The sequence below is a fragment of the Panthera onca genome, chromosome X (assembly GCF_046562875.1).
Source record: "Panthera onca isolate mPanOnc1 chromosome X, mPanOnc1 haplotype 2, whole genome shotgun sequence".
In the NCBI taxonomy this organism is placed as follows: Eukaryota; Metazoa; Chordata; class Mammalia; order Carnivora; family Felidae; genus Panthera; species Panthera onca.
In genome coordinates, this window is record NC_138357.1 from 85,647,381 (window position 1) to 85,668,130 (window position 20,750).

Here is a 20,750-nt window from a genome sequence, read left to right on the forward strand (position 1 = left end):
TGCTAAGTGAAATTAGTCTGTCAGAGAAAGACAAAAATCATATGACTTCACTTATATGAGGACTTTAAGAGACAAAACAGATGAACATAAGGGAAGGGAAACAAAAATAATATAAAAACAGGGATGGGGACAAAACAGAAGAGACTCATAAATATAGAAAGCAAACTGAGGGTTGCTGGAGGGGTTGTGGGAGGGGGGATGGGCTAAATTGGTAAGGGGAATTAAGGAATCTACTCCTGAAATCATTGCTTCACTATTTGCTAATTTGGATATAAATTTTAAAAAATAAAAAATGAAGTTAAAAAAATAAAAAAAAATGAAAAGGAAGGCTATCAACACCGAAATTGCAGTTTTATTAAAGAAAAGTCTGGTCAGCATCATATAATGCAGGAGTTTAGAAGGCTCAGAAGAAAGGATTGGGGGGAAGGAGGGGGGCCTGTGAGAGAAATTTCAGTGGCCTGTTGGGCTACACAGCAGGCATGGGGGAGAGTCAGTGACAAGTGAGGGAATGGAAGTAGAGAGTGGAAACCTTGTCTGCATAAAGCTGACTGTGGAAGGCTGGGTGCCACAGTGTGTTTCTTGGAGATTTGGAACAACTTGCACAGGAAGAGGGCAAGAGACTGAACAGGCAAGAGGGAGTGGGAAGGTCCCCTTGAGTCACAACTGACTTGTTAAAACTTTCCCTCCTAGTGTGAGGTCCTTTAAAAACTCACTGCCTGCATGTGGCTCTAGAGTGAATACCTCAGAGAGGGTAGGCAACTTGTCTAGGTCAAGACTATAAAATCAGCATAATATTTAATAACAGATTCGCTTTTTGAGACTATTACTGGGCGTTTGCTTGTGTGTGTGTGTGTGCGTGTGTGTGTGTGTGTGTGTGTGTGTTTGGTCTGTTCTAAAAGCCCAGCTTAGAAACTACAGCCTCAAGTATGGATAGATGAGCAGAAATATTCTGGACCCTGTCTAAAAGCTGATTCTTCCAAAAGGCACATTGTTAATTGGGCAGCTTATCAACGGATGCTCTTTCCTGTAGGTTTGTTTAGGAGTGGAAACAATAGTACTAGTCTGCTAGCAGTTTAGTGATTCCTGGCTTGGTCATCTCAGTGGGAGCAAGTGCATGGCCGTGCCAGGAACTCCAGATGACTGCAACACACACAAGCACAGTGCTACCCATAGACGCCAGCGCTGAGCCAGGGTGCGGCTAAGCCCGGGCAGGGGGCATCCTCAAAGTGCTTCTTTATTTAAACTATGCTCCGGGGCAATGTTTCAAAATGACCCCACACACCTAGTGCATACACACACAGCAGCCTACACACACAGTCCCACTGTGTTCGCTGGCCTGCTTGCTTTACTTTCCATCCCTCTAGGCAAGGTCCACAAATGAGCAGCCTTGTAACCCTCCCAGGACCCGGTTTGGGGACCCTCAGAAGAAAAAGGCAGTCAGAGAAACATGAACGCACTAATCGGGAAGCCAGAGTTTCAGCCCACTGGGCCACACGGGCTATCCACACTAACGACTTTCACCTCCTCTAGCTTTGGCTGGCCCGAGGGGCGGGGAACCCGGCCATAAGGAGGAGGACCAAAGGGGGGGGGGAGCTTGAATGAAACAATGTAACAATTGATGTAAGGCCTCGCCTGGCTCCCGCTCCCCAGCGATCCTATAGGCGAGGTCCCACAGACTGCCCCTCCCCATTGCTCCGTTTTCTTGTCCATTACGCGCTATCCCTCCGCCTCTCCTTCTTTCTTTTCTTTTCTTTTTTTTTCCCCTTCTCCTTCCCCCCTCCCCCTTTCTCCAGCTCTGTGTCATTTCCTCCTCGAGCTAGGCTCGCCCGCTGCCCGAGCTTCTCGGGCCGGGAGAGTAGGCGGAGCAGGGCGGTGCGGGGTGGCGTAGCACTGGAGGGTGATGGTGGCGGAGCTGCTGGGGGCGGAGGCAACGTAGCCCCCGAGGAAAAGGAGCTCTGCGTCGCCTGAGAAGAGCGGAGGATGGAGAGCCGGCCTGGGTCCTTCCAGTACGTCCCCGTGCAGCTGCAAGGGGGGGCGCCCTGGGGCTTCACCCTGAAGGGGGGTCTGGAACACTGCGAACCGCTCACAGTGTCTAAGGTAAGACCTGGCGCCTGTGTCCCAGCAGTGCCCAACTTTGAATGGGCAAGCGGGTGCGCAGGCTGCCGTGGGACGCGGCCCTCAGACCAACTCTGAAACTTGGTCGGAGCTGGGCGTGAAAGCCCTCCTGTGGAGCATTTAGCTGCCCGCAGGAGTCTTGCCACCAAGGCCAGTCAGACACCCTTGACGGGTGGCTGGAGCACTAGACGGGAGCACGCCTGGCCCTGGGGCGAGAGCCCCGTGCGCGCACACTCGGGAGGCTCTGGGGACAGTTTTTGCTCCCCCACGTCGGGGCGGCTGCTCCCCTCAGTTTGAGCTGGAGGAAGTGGTGGCTGTTGGAGGTTTCTCCTTGGAAGTTCCCGCGCCCCTGCGGGACAGGCAGCGCCGCTTGGCAGCTCTCTCGGAAGCGGGGTCGTCCCACCAGGGCAGGTTGCAGGTCAAGGGTCTGGTGTGGGAACGGAGATGGGGCATTGGTGGCTTTCGTCGGACTCACTTCCCACGGCCGGAGGCGCGCACATCCATTCAGCTGGCGAGGCGTTGCTCCTGCGGCTTCGGCCCAGCCTTTCCCTCCCTCCGGAGTCCTGCCCCAGCGCCGGCGAGACTTCCTGCACGTTGAGAAGTGTGGAGGAAACTTTTGCGCCATGGAGCGCAGCTGTGCTGGAGCTGCCGCCGCCGCCGCCGCCAGGGTTTGTTTGTTTTTTAGGAGGCTATGATCCGCTGGAAGCCAAGTTGCAGCCAAGGGCAGGGGAGAGGGGCTCTCCTGAGTGCTCCAGAACTCCACAGACAAGCCATCGTCAGCAGGGGTGAGGGAGTGTGGGGGCTGCGGGGACCGTTCCTGGGAAGAGAGATTTGTGGGGCCACTCACCTTGTGGCCCCAGATTGCCAAGTGAACGGACTTCACGAACTTTATCCCATTTTTTTTGTTGTTGTTTTGTTTCTCGTAAACGTTCGCATCTTGAGAAACTCTTCCCCTGCCAGCCCACGCAGATTGCAGTTGGGGTTGTGGGTGTGGGTTTGGGCTGGAGATAGAAAGGTGTGGCTTCTCAGCAGGGCACAAATGTCACTAAGTTTTGGCTTTGTAAGGGGAGGTCACGTCTCAGCAAGGGGTGGCTAGTGTTCTGCCACGCCCCCCCCCCCTCCCCAGGAACCAGTGCTGCTTTTCCCCTCGCATTGGACCTGCTGGTCAGCTTGTAGTGTAGAGGTCCTTCAGGCCTTGGGGCCCATATCGTCACCCAGCTCTCTCTTCCCCATACTAGCCATGTTATTTCTAACCAGCCTGAGATGCCTTTGTCACCGACTGCACCTCCCCCTCTTAAGGTACTCTCCCTCCAATATTTTCTGAGGGAGTAATAAGCTTTCTTTGAAAAAAAAAAAAAACAACAAAACAAAATGAAACAACACTCTCAAACAACCATTTTGGGGAGGGGAATCCTGACCTTCAGGAATTTCTTCTAATCAGACTCCTGTCTTCCCCTTTTCCACCAAGGTCCGAATTGGCTATACAGCCCTCCAGGGTCTGGCAGTTCCTCCCTTTCTTTTTCTCCTTATACCACCCACAGAATATCCACAGTCTGCCTAAACAGCCTATCTTGGAGAGATCATGTTTTCACCTCTGCCCAGGGCTGACCCATCCTGAGAAGTGCCCCAGAGAGTGCTTATTGCTGTGGCCCTCCCTGGATTGTTTTCTGTGCCAGTGCTGAGCATAGCAGGGGGTGTTACTAAGTATGGGGCAGCCAGCAATTTGTGGTCTGGCTGGGGGATTATTTGAGGGTAGATGAGGGTTTCCTTGGCCAAGCGGTTGAGGAAGTGACTCGTGTGTTGAGAGGCAGGGTGCCTTTTAATGATTCCCTTTCCACTGAATGTACAGTTGACCCCTATTATATGAAAGCTCATTATTACACACATTTGGGTATGCAGGGGGTAGAATCATTTCTCCCATCCCTCCCACATAGCCTGGCACCTTACAGTAAAAGTATGGTATTTAAGTTCAATGGTATTTTTTTTTCTTACCAAGACACTCTGTGGCATAGTTCATTAGTCCCCTTTTCATTTTTCTAACTTATTTTTGTTTCCCCTTATGCTTCAGAACAATACAGCTTTCTTCTCGAAAGTAGCCTAAGCCTGCACACACTGGTGTGGATGAGAGGGAAGGTAGTAGAAAGAATTGTATTGGCAGATTGAAAACTTGGGTTCTAATCCTTATTCTCCTGCTTATTTGCTTTGGGGTCCTGAGTTCATCACTTCCCCGCCCCCCCCCCCCCCCCCCCGCCACGCTGGGCTTAGGTGTCCGCATGTCTATAACAAAGTTCAAGTTGGGGGGGGGGTCTTTAAATAAGACTATGACAATCTGGTAGGCAACCCTTTCTGCTAGCTTTGGCCCTTTTCTCAAGGGTTGTGGACTGAAGAAGAGGCTTTGTTCCATTTGCATACAGTGTTACTGTTTATACTGTGTTTCGATATCCCTTGTTTCATTAGCCTCTTCCCGCCACCCCCTGAGGCAGTCAAGGGAAGGTTGTGGAGAAACTGATGGAAAAACTGAGGCTGTGATTCACTGAATGGCTTGCCTAGGTCTGCCATACAGTGAGTCAGTGGTAGGCTCTAAGTCTATCATATTTTCTACTACTTGGAGAGTTTCTTGTTTCTTCTGGTAGTATAGCAGTTTGTGAAGGGGCATGGGGCAGTACCATTCAGGGACGTACCTAGTCTTGACAGCTTCCCCAGTGACTCTTTCTGTGCCAGCCTGTGGCTCCATAGTAGGTGAGGACCAGATTGCAGACACTCCCTGCTGAAGTCTGGGCTCAGGAAGTAGGAGAGGATGGTTTTAGTGCCTCCAAATCACTGTGATCATTTCAGGTCAGGCAGAGAGAGGGGTAAGGTCCAAGACCCATGATGAGAAATGCTGGAGAACCTCCTTTTATGTCATGGGGAAAAAAATGGATCTGGTGTGGTGTACATGCTTGGAGATAGCTTGTGGAGACATCTAGGGAGTGGTGGGATTTGAGAAAGGGTGATTAGTGGGAAAAGATCACACTGAGTGTGAAAGTCTATCTCATATTTGTCATGATCAGGTTGGAAAATGGTCAATTCCTACTGACTGTTGTGATTTTCTTGAATATGGGAATTCAACTGCCCAAGTTTTAGGAGATTGGTGTAGTCTTCTGACAATCAAGTGAGAAAAAAAGAAGAAATGTTAAAAACAAAACAAAACAAAACACGTTTTATTGATTATCCCAAGTGTTAAGGGATGGTTTATGACTTCACCATACATTGTGATGTTTCCAAAGAAACATAACCCACAAGGGCCTTAGGCCCATGACCTTGGTGTTATTAATTCCTTTGGTTAGCATCTTCTACTACCTCCTTGGCCCAGGAGGCCTGTTTGGATAAAGTGGAAATTCTCTTCTAATCATATTTATCTGTTTTGCTATTTGGGGTCCCATCTACAGTATAAACAGCCATCCATGAAGTTGGCTCCCTGCACTGGAAAAGATCTTCTTTGGGGATGGGTGACCCTTCCAAGGTTCTGGCAGCAGTAATTCTGCATCAAACAGGACCTCTCAGAGGCCTCAGAAATTCAATTGTATCCTCCTGTGGGGTGTGTATGCGTGTGTGTGTAGGAGAGAGACAGACAGACAGACAGATAGACAGATGGACAGACGGACAGAGATAGAGAGAGAGAGAGAGAGAGTTACTGAGCTGTAACTTGAGGTTCCTATACTGATTCTGAGTTCTTGCAAATGTGCCCTGAGGTGAGTGAAAGGTGAAGAAAAGGAGTGGAGACCAGTGGGGATGCAGGAGAAGGAGGAAATTTGGGGAGGAGAAGACAGACTCCTCCTACATATTTGCCATGTTCCTGGCCCATTTTTGGTGGCAGTCTCCATCTGGCATGGTGAAGCAAGCGGGGGCTAGTTATCACTGTGGAACAAGGTAGGGTGGGATGGGGGAGTAGCCTGGAGGAGAAGGAAACTTCACTTCCTCCACTTAATGGGTATTGCTATTGCTATATCATTTTACCCTCTGTATACCCAGATGTCTATTTGCTAAATGAGAGTAGGCAGATATCTTTATTATCAAAGATGATGTGAGAATGAATTGGGAAAACTCTAATACTGTTTGCTGTCTTTAGCCTAGAAAGATGGCAGAGCATGCTCTTTAAGTTGTTTTTAACTCCCCCTCACCCATCCCCACTGTGACCTTATTACTAGGAGAAGCACACAAAGAGGTGGTTGAGATTTCAAGAGGACGTGGGTAAAGTAAAATGGAGGCTTTCGTGTGACTGGCAGTAAATTTGGCTGTGAGTTTGAGTTCTTGCTGGCTGCAAAGATAGTGTTCTATGAGAACCATTAGTTACAGTGAAACCTTCCTGGGCCCACCCCAGACCAAGGCTTGGCATTCACAGAGGGACCTTCAAGGGGTGTGCTTCTTGGGAGCTTAGTCCAGTCTGGGTACTTACATGAATACCCTCCTCATCTGCCTCTAGAATCAGCAAACACATCTAGGGCCTCAGTTCCCCAACTGCTACCCTCTCCCAGAAAGTAGAAGGCATTTAGACACATGGAATGGGAATCCATCCAGAGAGATACAAAGAAGGTTGGATGGAGGTAGGGCAGAAAGAGTGGGGAATGGGTGGTATGTCTGGAAATCCTTGGCTGAGCTTTGAGTACACACTATTTTGGGGCCTGCTAGGCTGTCATAATACACCTGGTACCCTATTGAGATCCATACATGTGCTTCTTAAAGTGAAACAGGTCAAGCCTGTTAGAGGATTTTCCCCCTCCAAAACCTCAGACAAAGAAAATAATTCAATTCCATCTGGAAGACACTTGAGCATTGTCCCTTTTAAAAAAAAAAAATTAAAATGATTTCCCCTCTTGCTTTTCCCAACCCTCTCCCAGGATTTTTTTTTTAAAGAGGAAAGAGACTCAGGCTTGACATTGGTGTTTATGGAGCGATTATCTGGAGAGAACACCACAGTTTTTATAGTTAAGCTTCTTCAGAACCAGGAGGGCAAAAGGATGCTGACCCGTCTGAGGAGAGTTCATCACTACCCCACCCCCATCAAGCACCAAAGGACAGACTTGACTCAGGGCTGCTAACCGAATGCTGTTGTTGGAGGAGGCCTAGAATCATCACAGACTCTCAGAGCCAAGAGGGCCTTTTGGAAGTCACCTGGTCTTAATCTTAACCAGTCCATTAGTCTTCTGTGTATTTTATTATTTGTTTTTAATTTTTTAAACATTTTATTTATATTTGAGAGAGACAGAGCTTGAGTGGGGAAGGGGCAGAGAGAGATGGAGGCAGAATTGAAAGCAGGCTCCAGGCTCCGAGCTGTCAGCACAGAGCCCGATGCAGGGCTTGAACTCATGAACCGTGAGATCATGACCTGAGCTGAAGTCGGACGCTTAACCGACTGAGCCACCCAGGCGCCCCGTATTAGCCTTCTATGTAGTAGCTCTAAGCTTGTTCTCCTGTGCTTATGCTGGGAGTTCACTGCCTTCTTAGCCAATCCATTTCCTGGTTGGAAAGTTTTGACCATAGACAACTTTTTCATATATTGAGCTGCAGTCATTATCCCTCTAGCTTCCATCCACGGGTCCTAGCCCTACCTTCTGGGACCACACAAAACAAGAATGCTTTCTCTTTGTCTCAGGACAGTCTTTAGGAGGTGCAAAGACACAGACCATGTCTCCTTGTCTCACTTTTCTAGGCTAAAGAACCCCAGCAACTTCAGCTATTCCTTATGGCATCTGAGATCCAGCCTTCTCTCCTGCTTCCTCCTCCTACTCTGGATGTAGCCTGTCCATGTTTCTCTTGAATTATGGACCCTGCAGCCAAATACAATAGCTGAGGAGAATCTGACCAGAAGGATGATTCTTAAAAAAAAATACAGCTGAAGACCACTCTGGCTCTTTCTGGTGTCCTTGCCTACAAAAGCCCGATGTCAAGCAAGACCTTTTATTGGAAGTCCATGTGCTGCTGTGAAGCCATACCTGCCCAAGGTGTCTACATAGGCATCTGAGATAGCCACATAATAGATTTGGGAGGAACACATTTCATCTCTTATTGTTTAGTTAGAATTGCTCCAGCCCCATGCCTAGCTCAGGCTAGTGTTAAGAAAAGTGTTCTAAGGGAGATGAGAGAGAAGATATAAGCCCTGACCTCAATGAGCATATATGTTTATACAAAAAGGCACAGAGAAGGAAGGTGTATATTAGAAGAAGGAAGCAGCATTTAATGAATAGGGTCAAAACCAGAGCTTCAGAATGTCAGATTTATTTTATTTTATTTTATTTTATTTTATTTTATTTTATTTTATTTTACTTTATTTTATTTTATTATCAACTTTTGGCTTGGAATTTGTAAGAGTAGCCTCTCTGAACGGAATGTTCCCTTTCTAAGAAAAACAGGTGTCTCCAAGATTGAAGATGCTGACCATATGTGACATACAGTCTCCAAGTTGCAGAGCCCCTATATAGGATTTTAGACACAGCAGTTCCCATCCCAAACCCCTGTCAGATATTTATCTCCCTGCATATTGCCACTGGCCCAGACTGCAAAAGCTCCTGCTGTTGCTGTCATCCCTGGGTTCTGAGGTCTTCTGTCTATACCTTGAATACCCATAAGGGTCACTTCTGCTGGAGGCCTTGCACCCATGGCCTTATCTCCTCATACCCTTCACATCTACCAGTTTGCCACCTGAGTTGGGCAAATATTTTTTCTTGCTACTAAAGCCCTGATCAGGGAGTGTATTGGATGGAGCTTAATCCTCATTATTATTGAAGGATGAGAAACCTGGAGGAGGCACCATTGAAGAGTAGGAAACATGTCTTTCTGACACAGTGTTATTGATAGTGCCTAGGTTCACAACAGTTCTGGGGAGGCCTACTTAATCCATAGTGTAACTGAAGAAATTATAGAACCTACGGACCATTTATAATATTCTGTCTACAGGAAACCATCCAAAGCTCCAAGCTGTTTATTTTCAAAAAGTATTCTTGAGAAAACAGTTTATTCATAAGTTAGGGACAAGTGCTCTAGAATCTCTGTTACAGAGATCTGGGTGGGTTTGGGGTTTCTACTACTACCGGTGCCCAACATGTTCATATTCTTTTATTTATTTATTTATTTATTTATTTGTTTGTTTGTTTGTTTTTTTGTTTATTTATTTATTTATTTATTTTGAGAGAGTGCAAGTACACAAGCGGAGGAAGGGCAGAAAGAGAGAGAGAGAGAGAATCCCAAGCAGGCTTCATGTTGTCAGCACAGAGCCCAGCGTGGGGCTCGATCTCATGAACCATCAGATCATTACCTGAGCTGAAATCAAGAGTTGGATGCTTAATCAACTGTACCACACAGGCACCCCCCTGAACATGCTCATCTTCTTGATGCTGGGAACAGATGTATGTCCCCAGTGTATGTATGGTCAAATTTGTCTCTGAAATTGAACTCCAGGTTTACCTGTTACCTTGTAACCAACAACTGATCCTTTTATATTGCTTATGTTGGTACCTAGATCACTTTCACTCAATTTCTGTGAAGCCAGTATTTTGTCTCCTGGTGCTCTCTCTCCTGAAATATCCCCTTCAAACAGACTTCAGTTAAGTCATTAATGAATAGTTTGAGATATTTTTTCCTGCCTAAAGATTGTGTTCCAAGGACTGGGATGGGGTAGAAATTTGTCTCTTTATACCCCTTTGCCACATCCATTGTAAATAGGCCAAGTGGAAAGATTGTCTTGGGCATTAGTTTTGCAAGGGATGATCCGTTCTTCCTCACATAACACTAGCATGTTTACTTGGGCACATAGCCATCCCGGCTGGGCACTAAGGTTGCAAAGATCAAGACGACTTTGTTTCTCAAAGTGACTAACCCCTCCCCTTTGACTTCACATCCACTCTCTCCTCCATCAGTGCAAGTCTATGGCTATGCTGTGTCGCAGAGTGAGCACTGCCTAGTAGCAATAGAAACACATTTTACTGGTATCCAAGCTTCTCTCTTCTTTCATGTCCAATCTTTGCTTCCCAGCCCCCACCCATCAGCACCAGTTGCTCGAGGCCTACCCTTTGGACTGGCTTATTCAAGTGCCATTGCCTCTTTGTTCATTCATTGGCCACTCAGCCCTCTGTCCAAAACCCAACTTTTTTTTCTTCTTTGGTCACAGAGGGCCCTTCTAGTCTGCTGTACCAACGTTGTCCCTCTTGACTCAGCCATGCTACCAGTGCGAAGCTCACAGAGTAAAGGTTGATAAAGTTTGAAAACACTCAGCAAATTAATAGCTGCACATGGGGGGGGATATTGTCTTATATTGTGTCTCTATCCTATTTCAGTAGAAGACAGGACCTTTATCACATTACTGATACTCTTTCATCAACTTGCAGAGTAATCTTGGCAAGCTGCTTCACTTCTCTGCACCCTCCTCTTTCTTCTCAGACTCTCCGTGGGGTGAGCTTCTGCTTTATTGAAGGTCTGTTAAGGGCTCCAGGATCCTTGCTTGGTCTGGGCTGTGGAAGTGTGAAGCCTGACTGACATCAGGCAGTTATTACAGGGCATTGCTTTTCTCCATGCTACTACTTCCCATCTTCCCAGAAGTGGCTGTTTCCTGGTATGTTCTCAGGGATGGCATGCGGCATGGTCTGTTAACTTTCACTCAAGTCTTTTAATGTTACATCTGTGAGGAATGCGAGAGGTGGGACTAATTTGACAAGATCAAGGGTTAAGCCCAGTGAGGGACAGACCCTTTGTGGTGTCTCCTTGCCCCCACCCGAATGCCACTCAGCAGATTCCCAGCGGTATGCTCAGCTCTCTTCCTGAGCCTCTGGCAGGGAAGTTTTGAATGGTTCTCCTATACTGCCTTTCACGGTCCATCAGAAATTGATTTTTCTTTTGGGGAAGGGGGTTGGGGGTGATGTGAGGTAGACCTGGGAGTAAAGCTGGTTCAACTAGTTATTCTGGAAAGCGGTTAGAATCTCATGGCTGCAGCCTCATCTTTGCTTATGAGAAGATGACAAGCTAAAGCCTTGTCTTTGTTGAGCTGCCTTGCTGTTTTCCATTTTGTTTTGCATGTGTTTGATGTCAGTAAAAGCTCCTGTGGAAACTTCTGCAGGTAGGCAGCTTTTGATGGCATATTATCTGACGGAGAGGGTGAGTGATGACATCTTGGAGCCTCGGGGGTGAGTAACTAGATCTTGACTCTCATGTTCTTTGAAGGGCTTTGACTGAGAGTTTGGAGCTCTGTGTTAATTTAAAGTTGCAATCAGGGAGTATCAAGACAACAGGCTGAAAAGTGGACTGGGCAAGGACCTGGGTACTCCACGTGTGTGGATGTGCCTCACTGGCTGCAGGTAATGGAGTTTGGAAGGATCTCAGGAACCTCTCACATCCAAAGGGTAGTCAGCGCCTAGACATGGTGGGATACAAGAGGTAACAGACCTGCTATGTGGCAAATACTGCTGCTTCCAGGTGTTTTACATGTATTCTCATTTCATTTTTTACAGTAACTCTTTGAGGTAGATACTGATGTCTCCACTGTAGAGATGAGGGGACTGAAGCTCAGGGAAGTTCAGTAATAGATTCTAAGTCACACAGTAAGTGCAAGAGCTGGCATCAAAATTTACTTCTGTCTGACCCCCAATCCCAGATTCTTTCTACAGTACCATAGGTGAATGAAAGAAAAAGAAAGACAAAAAGAACTGGATAAGAATATGATCCTGGTGGGGGAATGAAATGAGATAGAGAAATAAGATAGAAATGAAAAGAGAAAAATGAGCGGGAGCAGGGGAGAGAGGGAGAGGAAAGGAGGGAGAAAGAAATGAGAGAAATGGAAATTTGTGCAAAAACCAGTAACATTACCTGTATATGCCCCTGAGGGGCCAAGGTCAAAGGAAGGATTTTGTTTCATTTTGTTTTAAATCTCAAATCAGGGTAAGGGGTGCAGGCTCCTATTCAGAAGGCCTGAAGTTTAGTCTGTGCTTTGCTACTCAGTTGTGTGTTCTTAGGCAAGTCATTTCCCTCTCTGTGTCTCAATTTCCTGTTTTGCAAAATGAAAATGATAAAACTCACACTTTTTTCCTAAGAGGAAGGGAGATTGATTTTTATCCTTTATCTCATATAAATACCAGACGTGTATGTGATTTAGGAGAGCAAAAGCATTCCACAGGTGTCTCTTATTAAACAAAAATTCTCTTAAGAGAATTTTGAATTTACAAAATTAATTGTATGAAGTTACGGAATCTTTCAGAAGGTGTGAAGTGGCAAGACACCATTAATGGGATGTCTTCTGCGGCCAGAAGTTGGAAGACCAGACATAATTTCTGGCTAATGTCTGAACAGTCAGCAATTTGAAAGGCTATGCTAAACCTTGTTTGGCCTCTACCTAAGAGCTCTCAACTAAGCCTCCAATCAATCAATCAATCAATCAAACGACCAGTCAACACATATTTGTTGAGTACTTTTAAAATGCCTAACTCTAAACTAGAGAATGCAAGAGATAGCCATCATAGAAGACCTATTCCCTGGAAGTGACAGTTCTGTGAGGAGAGCCACTACTGCAAGCCCAGGAAACAAAAACCTTTAAGTGCTGAAACCATGGTATAGGATCTAAGAGCAACATGTATTCAGTGGAGAGAAATTTCACTGTGGGCTGAGGTGGTTAGGGAGCCTTGTGGAAAAAGGAAGAAGAATTGGAGCTAGGCCATGAGGGATATATAGGACTTAGGTAGGCTGGGGAGGAAGAAAGGCATTAATTCTAGTTAGTATATGCTAGTATATATACTGTGTGTCCTAAAGACAGGAGATTGAGTTGGTTTGCTCACCCTACGGTGAACTAACAGCATGAGCTCCCCAAGGACAGGTTGTGTGTTGTTTGTTCATTCATTCATTCATTCATTCAATTTATTGAATGTTTGTTCTAGGAACTGAACTAGTTTTCCTCTGGCCTATGAAACCAGCACAGAGCTCCATAACTGTCACTTTTATTTGTTTTCTAACAAGTAAAACTTTCATGGTACATTGTCTGAGCCAGACAGTGGTTTTCCAATTGAACAATTAGGAACTCATTATTAACACCATTCTACAGATATGAAAATTGAGGCATAGAGAGGTTAGTTAACTTGCCCAATGTCATACTGCTTGTATGGTTAGATAAATGAGTCAGTGGAGATCTGCTTGAGGGTTGCAGACTACTGGAATATAAAGGTGAATGGATTTGAGCCAGCTATTCTGAAGAACCCAGAAAAGTTGGATGTAGAATAGATTCAGGTTTGAAGTAGGTAACCATTTTGTTGTTTTGGAGGATTAGAGTTAATGTATTCAAGATAAAGCACCTAGCAGAGTATCAGCCACTTAAGTGCTTCCATGAGGAAAGACCTGAGCTGAACAATATGAAGGGGCATTTTTTTTAAGAGAGAGAGAGAGAATGAGAGAGAGAGAGAGAGAGAGAGAGAGAGAGAGAGAGAAACAGGCAGAGGGAGAGGGACAGAGAGAATCTTAAGCAGTCTCCACACCCAGGGCAAATGGAGCCTGACGCAGGGCTGGATCTCATGACCGACCATGAACCATGTCCTGAGCCAAACAAAATCAAGAGTCAGACACTCAACAGACTGAGCCATCCAGGTGCCCCATGAAAGGTCATTTTAAGGGAATCAGCCATCTTGGCAATGTTCATTAGCAAGTTGACAGAGATTTGTGATAATACACACCATTTGGATCTAAAGAAATGAAGGGGAGGCAGGGGTTAGAGATGAACCCCTTCCAGTATAACTAGAAGGTTCTAAGTGGTGTTAGGGATTGGGAGGCCAATGAGTTTTTGTTCATTTTTGGGTCTTCTGAGACACAGGTCTGTAGGGACTATCTAGTTAAGAAGTTCCATAGACAGTTTGGAGAAAAAAAAAAAGATTTGTTTATTTAAGGCCACTGATAGGTTAAAATAACAAATCATTATTTTAGGACCCTAATGGTTAACAAAAGCAATTTACCAATCTGCTGATATTTTTGGAAATTAGTTAATTACCAGACAATCTCATGCTTCAACAGACATCACAGGCCTGCATTGTTATTTAATGGGCTTTTCTGGTCATAGCTTTGTCTTGTTGTTTCATTCAATCTGTGGGATGCCTGGTCACCTGAGTTGTTACTGGCTGAAGTTCCTTCTGTTTAACTTAGTACTTTCAAGTGATGGGAAAGTCCACAAATCAAACAAACAAAAAAATAGAAGAAAATGTCAAAATGCCAAACTTCAGACATGGAGCTTGAAATGTTAAAAGGTTTGAGGCTGTTAAAAAGCATCAGTTGACTTGCCAAGATGTTTAAGGATTGTTTTCTCTATATGAAAAACAGAATGTGGAGGCATGGTAAAACAAACCTCAAACCTCTGGAATTTCAAGTCTGTATTGCATTTAAAAATTTATTTTATTTTATTTTATTTTATTTTATTTTAAGAGGTGAGGAGGGGCAAAGAGAGCCAGAGAAAGAATCCCAAGCAGGCTCTGCACTGTCAGCACAGAGTCCTATGCAGGGCTCGATCTCACGAATGTGAGATCATGACCTGAGCCGACACCAAGAGTCAGACACTTAATGCACTGAGCCACCCAGGCATCCCTGTATTGCATTTTTGTTGATAGCCGTTTTCTATTCTGCATAGTGTAATATTATTGATCTGTGAATATCATTCTTAATATTTCTACAGTAGTATTGGTTGTTAAATATGATCTTTGAAAAAGCACTGTTAAACTTGCAAGTATGATTTAACTGCCTTCTGTGGTGTCCTTACCATAGTCTCATCCTGATTCTTATATTAAAATAAGGAGGAAATAGAGAATTGCTTCAAAAATTAATTTATTGCCAATCTGGCTGAAAAATGTCACTTTATTATTAAGAGACGTTTAAAAATTTGGGGGTGATTATCTGACCCAAACCTTAGCTCTGATGCTATGTATACTTACATTCTCAGGAGAGGTTAATTTCGTGTGCAGATGGGCTTATCCATTCCTCTTCTGCCTCCATCCTTCTGAGATTTGCTTTCTAGATCCATTATTTTTGGATAGTGTCACCTGCTTTTCTGCATGGTGAAGAAGTAAAATTCAGAATGTTCCAAAGATGCTTGTGCTGTGGAACTTGGTCTCTCCACTCCCTCCCTACCTCCTTGTAGACACAGCTCCCTTCCTGCTAAGGGCTAATGGGCAGGCACATGGGTTCCTTTACCTAATTGTTCTCTCTGTCAAGGTGAAATAGTTTAAAATTTATATTTGAAATTGACTTGAATATCTAGCTGCTGAGGCTCTTTTGTGTAAAGGACTCCCTGAATGCCCTGGCTTTTATAAGAGCTGGCTTGCTAACTTCTCTCTGCTGTGTGAGTTCTGGTGGGAGGATGATACTCTCCTCCTCTGGATGTAAAGGGTTAAATTTGTAATTTTCATATTTTCCTGTGCCTTTGGCTGGAGAAATGTGCAGTATTCTGAAACCTGCCCAAGCCCTGCACATACTGTATCTGCTTAAGGAGGGTTTTGGCTCTTAGCCCTTCTCAGCTGCATTAGGGTTCAGGTTACATCCCTCTCCTCTTCCAGCCACTACTAAAAGCCAAAAGAATTAAGGATCAGGGAGAGTTAATTCCCACTGCTAAGACCCAGGTGGGGCCCTTCCACCTCCCATCCCAGCTTCTAGGTTGGAGCCCTAATTTAGGGCTGAGATCTAGTCTAAGCCTATAAGTGGCAGTGATCTGGAACAGGCCCTAGAAATGCATTTGACAATCAGGTTTTGCCCTATGTTGGCAGTTATCCTGTCTCTGTCTCTGTCTCTGTCTCTCTTTCTCTCTCTCTCTCCCTTCTTCCTCTCTCTATCTCCCTTTTTCTCCCTCTCTCTCTGCTTCCCACTTTTCTGTTGGGATCTCACAAGAGACCAGTGACCCCAGGGGTCAAGCCACCCGATGCTATTACAGAAATGGAAATGATGTATCATAGTTCCTTTCTTCTAAACTGGAAGACTTGGATAGATGAAGCTTCTACTTTTTATTTCTACTTAAGTCCATGACCCAACTTCACTACAATATTAGGAGTCTCATTCAGAATAAGAAGTGTCATTCATATCTCACCCAGCTTAAAAGAAATGCATAGTCATGAGCTTTGAAATAGCTCAGAGTGCAACTTTGAAGGAGGATCTTGCAAGAGCTGGGACAGGCAGGAAGAAGCCTCCTTCTGGAACAACTCTACTACTGTAGTGGCCTCCCTAGTAGTTTCCGTCATTTTGATCATCCCCTCCCCCTGCCACTTAAAGTTAGTTAGTGGTTCCCTGCTACCTTTAAAATAGAGCCCAAACTACTTCAGCTTGCTGTATGGACCATTCTCAATCTGGCTCTAGTCTTATTTGTGGCATTCCTTCCTTCCAAGACTCAGGTTTTCAGCAAGAATAATTCCCTCTCTGCCCACCCCCCCCAGACACACTGGGGAAATTCTGACCTCCAAATACCCCATCCTGATGTTCCTTGAGTGGCTTTGCTTTACACTGCATACTTGGAAGGGCTTCTCTCATCTCTGCCCCTTCCAAATGGGCCTAACCTTCAAGCCGTAGCCATAAGCCTCAAGGACATCATCTCAGTGTCTTCCTGGAGGAAGTAATCGCTCCCTTTTTTGGATACTGGAGTTCTGATTTTTCCAGTAGAAATCTTTGGGCACTTTGGCTGCCTTGTGTCTGGCTTTCTGGACCAAGATCTTCTAGAGGATGATGGTTATATCTTCTGTATCTTTATTATTATCTTCAGCCCTGAGTACCAAATAGACTCTCCATAATCGTTTGCTGGAGGATTCAAGCAAAAGTCTTGTACTCAATAATTGGTCATTTTCCCCTTCCCACTTCCAACCCCAAATTAGAAAGAGGATATGATTTGAAAAGCTGGATATACTGACCAAGTTTTCTAGTCTTTTGGTGACACCTAGTAAGTAGGGTGAGCCTTAAATGACACACATGTGTGAGCTAGGGACAGGGGGAACATGTAGAAAGAAATAGTGGTTCAGGTATAAATTGAGAGGGATCCCAGAGGCAACCTTGGATGAGAGGGACAATGGCAGCAGTGGGGGATAGGGGAGGTTACCTGCGTGTCTCAGAGCTGCTTGGAGTTTGGTTTGTAACACTTGGGTTTCTTGCTGTTTCAGCTCTTGTGTGTGAGCTATGTTCCTGAGGCTTGCATGTGAGCGAGGCCTGCTGGCTGATGATTACAGCACTGTCCTTGCTGTTGGGCAGTGTTGTTTTGAGACTCTGAAAACAGCAGCCACCCCTCCTGTTGCTATGTGTTCGAGGAGGGCATAGTGTGAGTCTTCTGCCTGTCTTAAGTGTTTTTGATGCTTCAGCTGAAAGGAGATAGCTTTATGTGAACATACTGTGTGTGTGTGTGTGTGTGTGTGTGTGTTTCCACTTTTGCTTAAGCAAGCCCTAACGTGTTCTGTTTGACTAGCCTTGGATGTGAGTCATCGTCTGGTATTTATACCCAGTGCCTTAAGTGTCCTCATTATTTGACCATGACATTCCTTTTCTCACTATTTTACTCAAAGCTGAGAATGCTGAAAAGGGCCCCAAAGAACCATCTCTGTTCTTCTTCCCAATGGGGTCTAATGTAATTGGTGACTGTCTCTGTGGAAGTCAGTTGGGTCATGTCAGGGCACCAAAGGAGACAGATTGAAACTCATAGTGGCAGGACTATGACAGTTTAAAAGACATACTGCAGGGCCTTCTCTTAGTTTGCTCCTGCCCAGGTTACTGCTGGAGAGTTTGAATCACTGGAGCTAACTTTGGGAACAGGGCTCAAAAGGGACCCCAGAAGCATTTGTCCTTATCAGGATCACCTAGTAAGTTTGAAAGGAGTACAACCTGAGAAAGCCTTAGAGGAGATGATTCAGCCTTTGCAGGCATTGGTTGGAGAAGCAGAGACTGTTAGCTTGCTCCTTACCACCCTTTCCATCAGGGTCCTCCAAAGCTGAAAGTTTTGTTTTGGAAGCATGCTCCTAAAGTGTGGGAATGGGAAACCCCATTAGGGGCACCATTGTTATCAAAGGGAAAGAACTTCAGAGAGGAAGGACATGACTGCTAGTATGGTCATTTGGAGGACAGGCAGCCAGTAAATCATTTGAGAATGAATTGAAAGTTCAAAGGGCAGGAGGGAATTCTTTGGGAGACTTCATAGGTGCTTGAAAAATGAAAGGGATGGCCGATGTGCTTTTATTTTTTGAGCGCTGGTCCGAAGGCACAAGGGAATGGAAGTGCACAGTAGGAAATGTGCATTGTTGTTTTCGTGTGCTTGGGAGCCCCAGCTCTGGGCTGGGATGATCAAAGCTACCATTAACTAAATGCCAATTATGTTCTAGGAATCTTACATGCATAATCTCCAATCTTCTCATCACTACTGTAAATTAAGTGACAAGTGTTCCTATTTTACAGATGACAAAACAAAAGAGGCTCAGAGAGGCCAAACAACATTCTCAAAGTAACAGAGCCAGTAAATGGTGGAGCTGTGATTTGAACTCAGCTCTATCTGACTCCAAATCCTAAGTTTGTCCCACTATTCTTTAGAATTTTGTTTTAAAATCATCCTTTTGTGCCTCCTTCTTATACCAATATCAGCTATTCCTATGACCATGTTCTTTGTGTTGTAGCCTTGGAGAAAAGTGGATCACACAGACTGCTTGTTCCCAGGCTTTCCTAGGAAGCTTGTTAAACACAGCCAACCCTTGAACAACATGGGCTTGAATTATGTGGGACCACTTATGTGAGGATTTTTTTCAATAAATACGTGTACGGTACTGTGAATGTATTTTCTCTTCCTTATGATTTTCTTAATAACATATTCTTTTCTCTAGCTTAATTTATTATAAGAATATAATATAGAATACACATAACATACAAATATATGTTCATTGACTGTTTATGTTATCACTAAGGCTTCCAGTCAACAGTAGGCTATTAGTAGTTATGTTTGGGGGCAGTCAAAAGTTATACGTGGATTTTTGATTGTGCAGGGGTTTGGTGCCCCCAACCCCCACGTTGGATTAGACTCACGATTACATAATCTGATATATGAGTGGTACTTAGTAGTATCCCTATTCTAAGATGCATAAATCGAGGTTAAGAGGGTTAATTAACTTTCTAAAATTCATGGGGCCAGTACGTGGCAGAGCTAGTATCTAAAATTCAATTTATCACATTTTAGAGTGTTTGTTCTTCCCAGTGTCCCTGTTGACTCTTATACTGGGATGGGGGGGAATGATAAACGAAAAATCAAACTTGATCCTCTTGGCCCTCTACAAAACCGACCTGTGTTAACCTGCCCTCATTGCAACCAATTTTTGTGAAATGAGGAGTGGCCCAATATTCGTCCTTCCTTTCTTCCTTCCTTCCTTCCTTCCTTCCTTCCTTCCTTCCTTCCTTCCCTCCTTCATTCCCCTCTTCCCAATACAATCTATTTGTTTAAATTGTTATTTGGGGGATAAGTGATAAATGTTCATGGAAAAAGAATTAAAATTATATAGGTGGGCAAGTGTTTCTTTATCCCTAATTTCTCTTCCCAAAAGCAGCCACTGTTATCAATCCCTTCTTTACCCTTCCAAAGATAGCATGTGCATTATATGTAAGTGTGTAGCATATGCTTGTATATTTGTGTGCTCAGTGTGTCTGTTTTCCTCATAGCCTGTGTACTCCTTGGTCCTCTCCAATCTGGCTTCCATTGAGGTCTTCGTGAGGGCCAAATTTACTGGCCTTTTCATGGTTGTCATCCCACTTGTCTTCTTTACACAATTATTTTATATTTAAAATTATGTGTAGGGGCACCTGGCTGGCTCAGTCGGTTAAGTATCTTACTCTGGCTTTCGGCTCAGGTCATGATCTTGTGGTTCGTGAGACTGAGCCCCACATTGGGCTCTGCACTGACAGTGTGGAGCCTGCTTGGGATTCTCTGTCTCTGTCTCTCTGAAAATAAATAAAAAATAAACATTAAGAAAAATGAAGGGGTGCCTGGGTGGCTCAGTTGGTTGAGTGGCTGACTTTGAATCAGTTTCTGATCTTGTGGTTCGTGAGTTCGAGCCCCATGTCGAGCTCTGTGCTGACAGCTCAAAGCCTGGAACCTGCTTCAAATTCTGTGTTTCCCTCTCTTTCTCTGCCCCTCCCCTGCTCACACTCTGTCTCTCTCTGTCTTCTCAAAAATAAATAAAGATTAAAAAATAATAATAAATAAATAAATAAATAAATAAATAAATAAATAAAATTATGTGTTGAATAGGTAACATTCACATGGTTCAAAAGCCAGTTAGTATGAAAAGGTAGACAGAGTATAGTGTCCTGCTCTTCATTGTCCTTCATCCTGTCCTAAGTTCTTCACCCCCTACTTTGCTTAGATTTTTTTAATGGGGCACTTGAGTGTCCAGTTAAGCATCTGACTCTTGATTTCAGTTCAGATCATGATCTCAAGTTTCGTGATATCGAGCCTTTGCTGTCAGCACAGAGCCTACTTGGGATTCTCTCTCTGCCTCCCTCTCTCAAAATAAATAAATAAACATTTTAAAAAAGAGTCTTAAATGCATCTTTCCAGAGTATCTCTATACACACACGAACAAATCTGGTATGGATTCTTTATCTTGTCTTTAATGCATACTAAACCAATCTTCTGCACCTCGTTTTTT

General features: G+C 44.6%; 1 protein-coding gene across 1 annotated transcript in view; it reads left to right on the top strand.

The window, feature by feature from the left end:
• Positions 1-1,799: 1,799 nt before the first annotated feature.
• The window catches only part of SHROOM4 (shroom family member 4), a 283,870-nt gene continuing 264,919 nt past the window's right edge, over positions 1,800-20,750 (top strand). Inside the window, exon 1 of the mRNA XM_081793784.1 lies at positions 1,800-2,097. Coding sequence (XP_081649910.1) covers positions 1,981-2,097 — 117 coding nt within the window. The 5' untranslated portion in view covers positions 1,800-1,980. The remainder of the gene's footprint in view (positions 2,098-20,750) is intronic.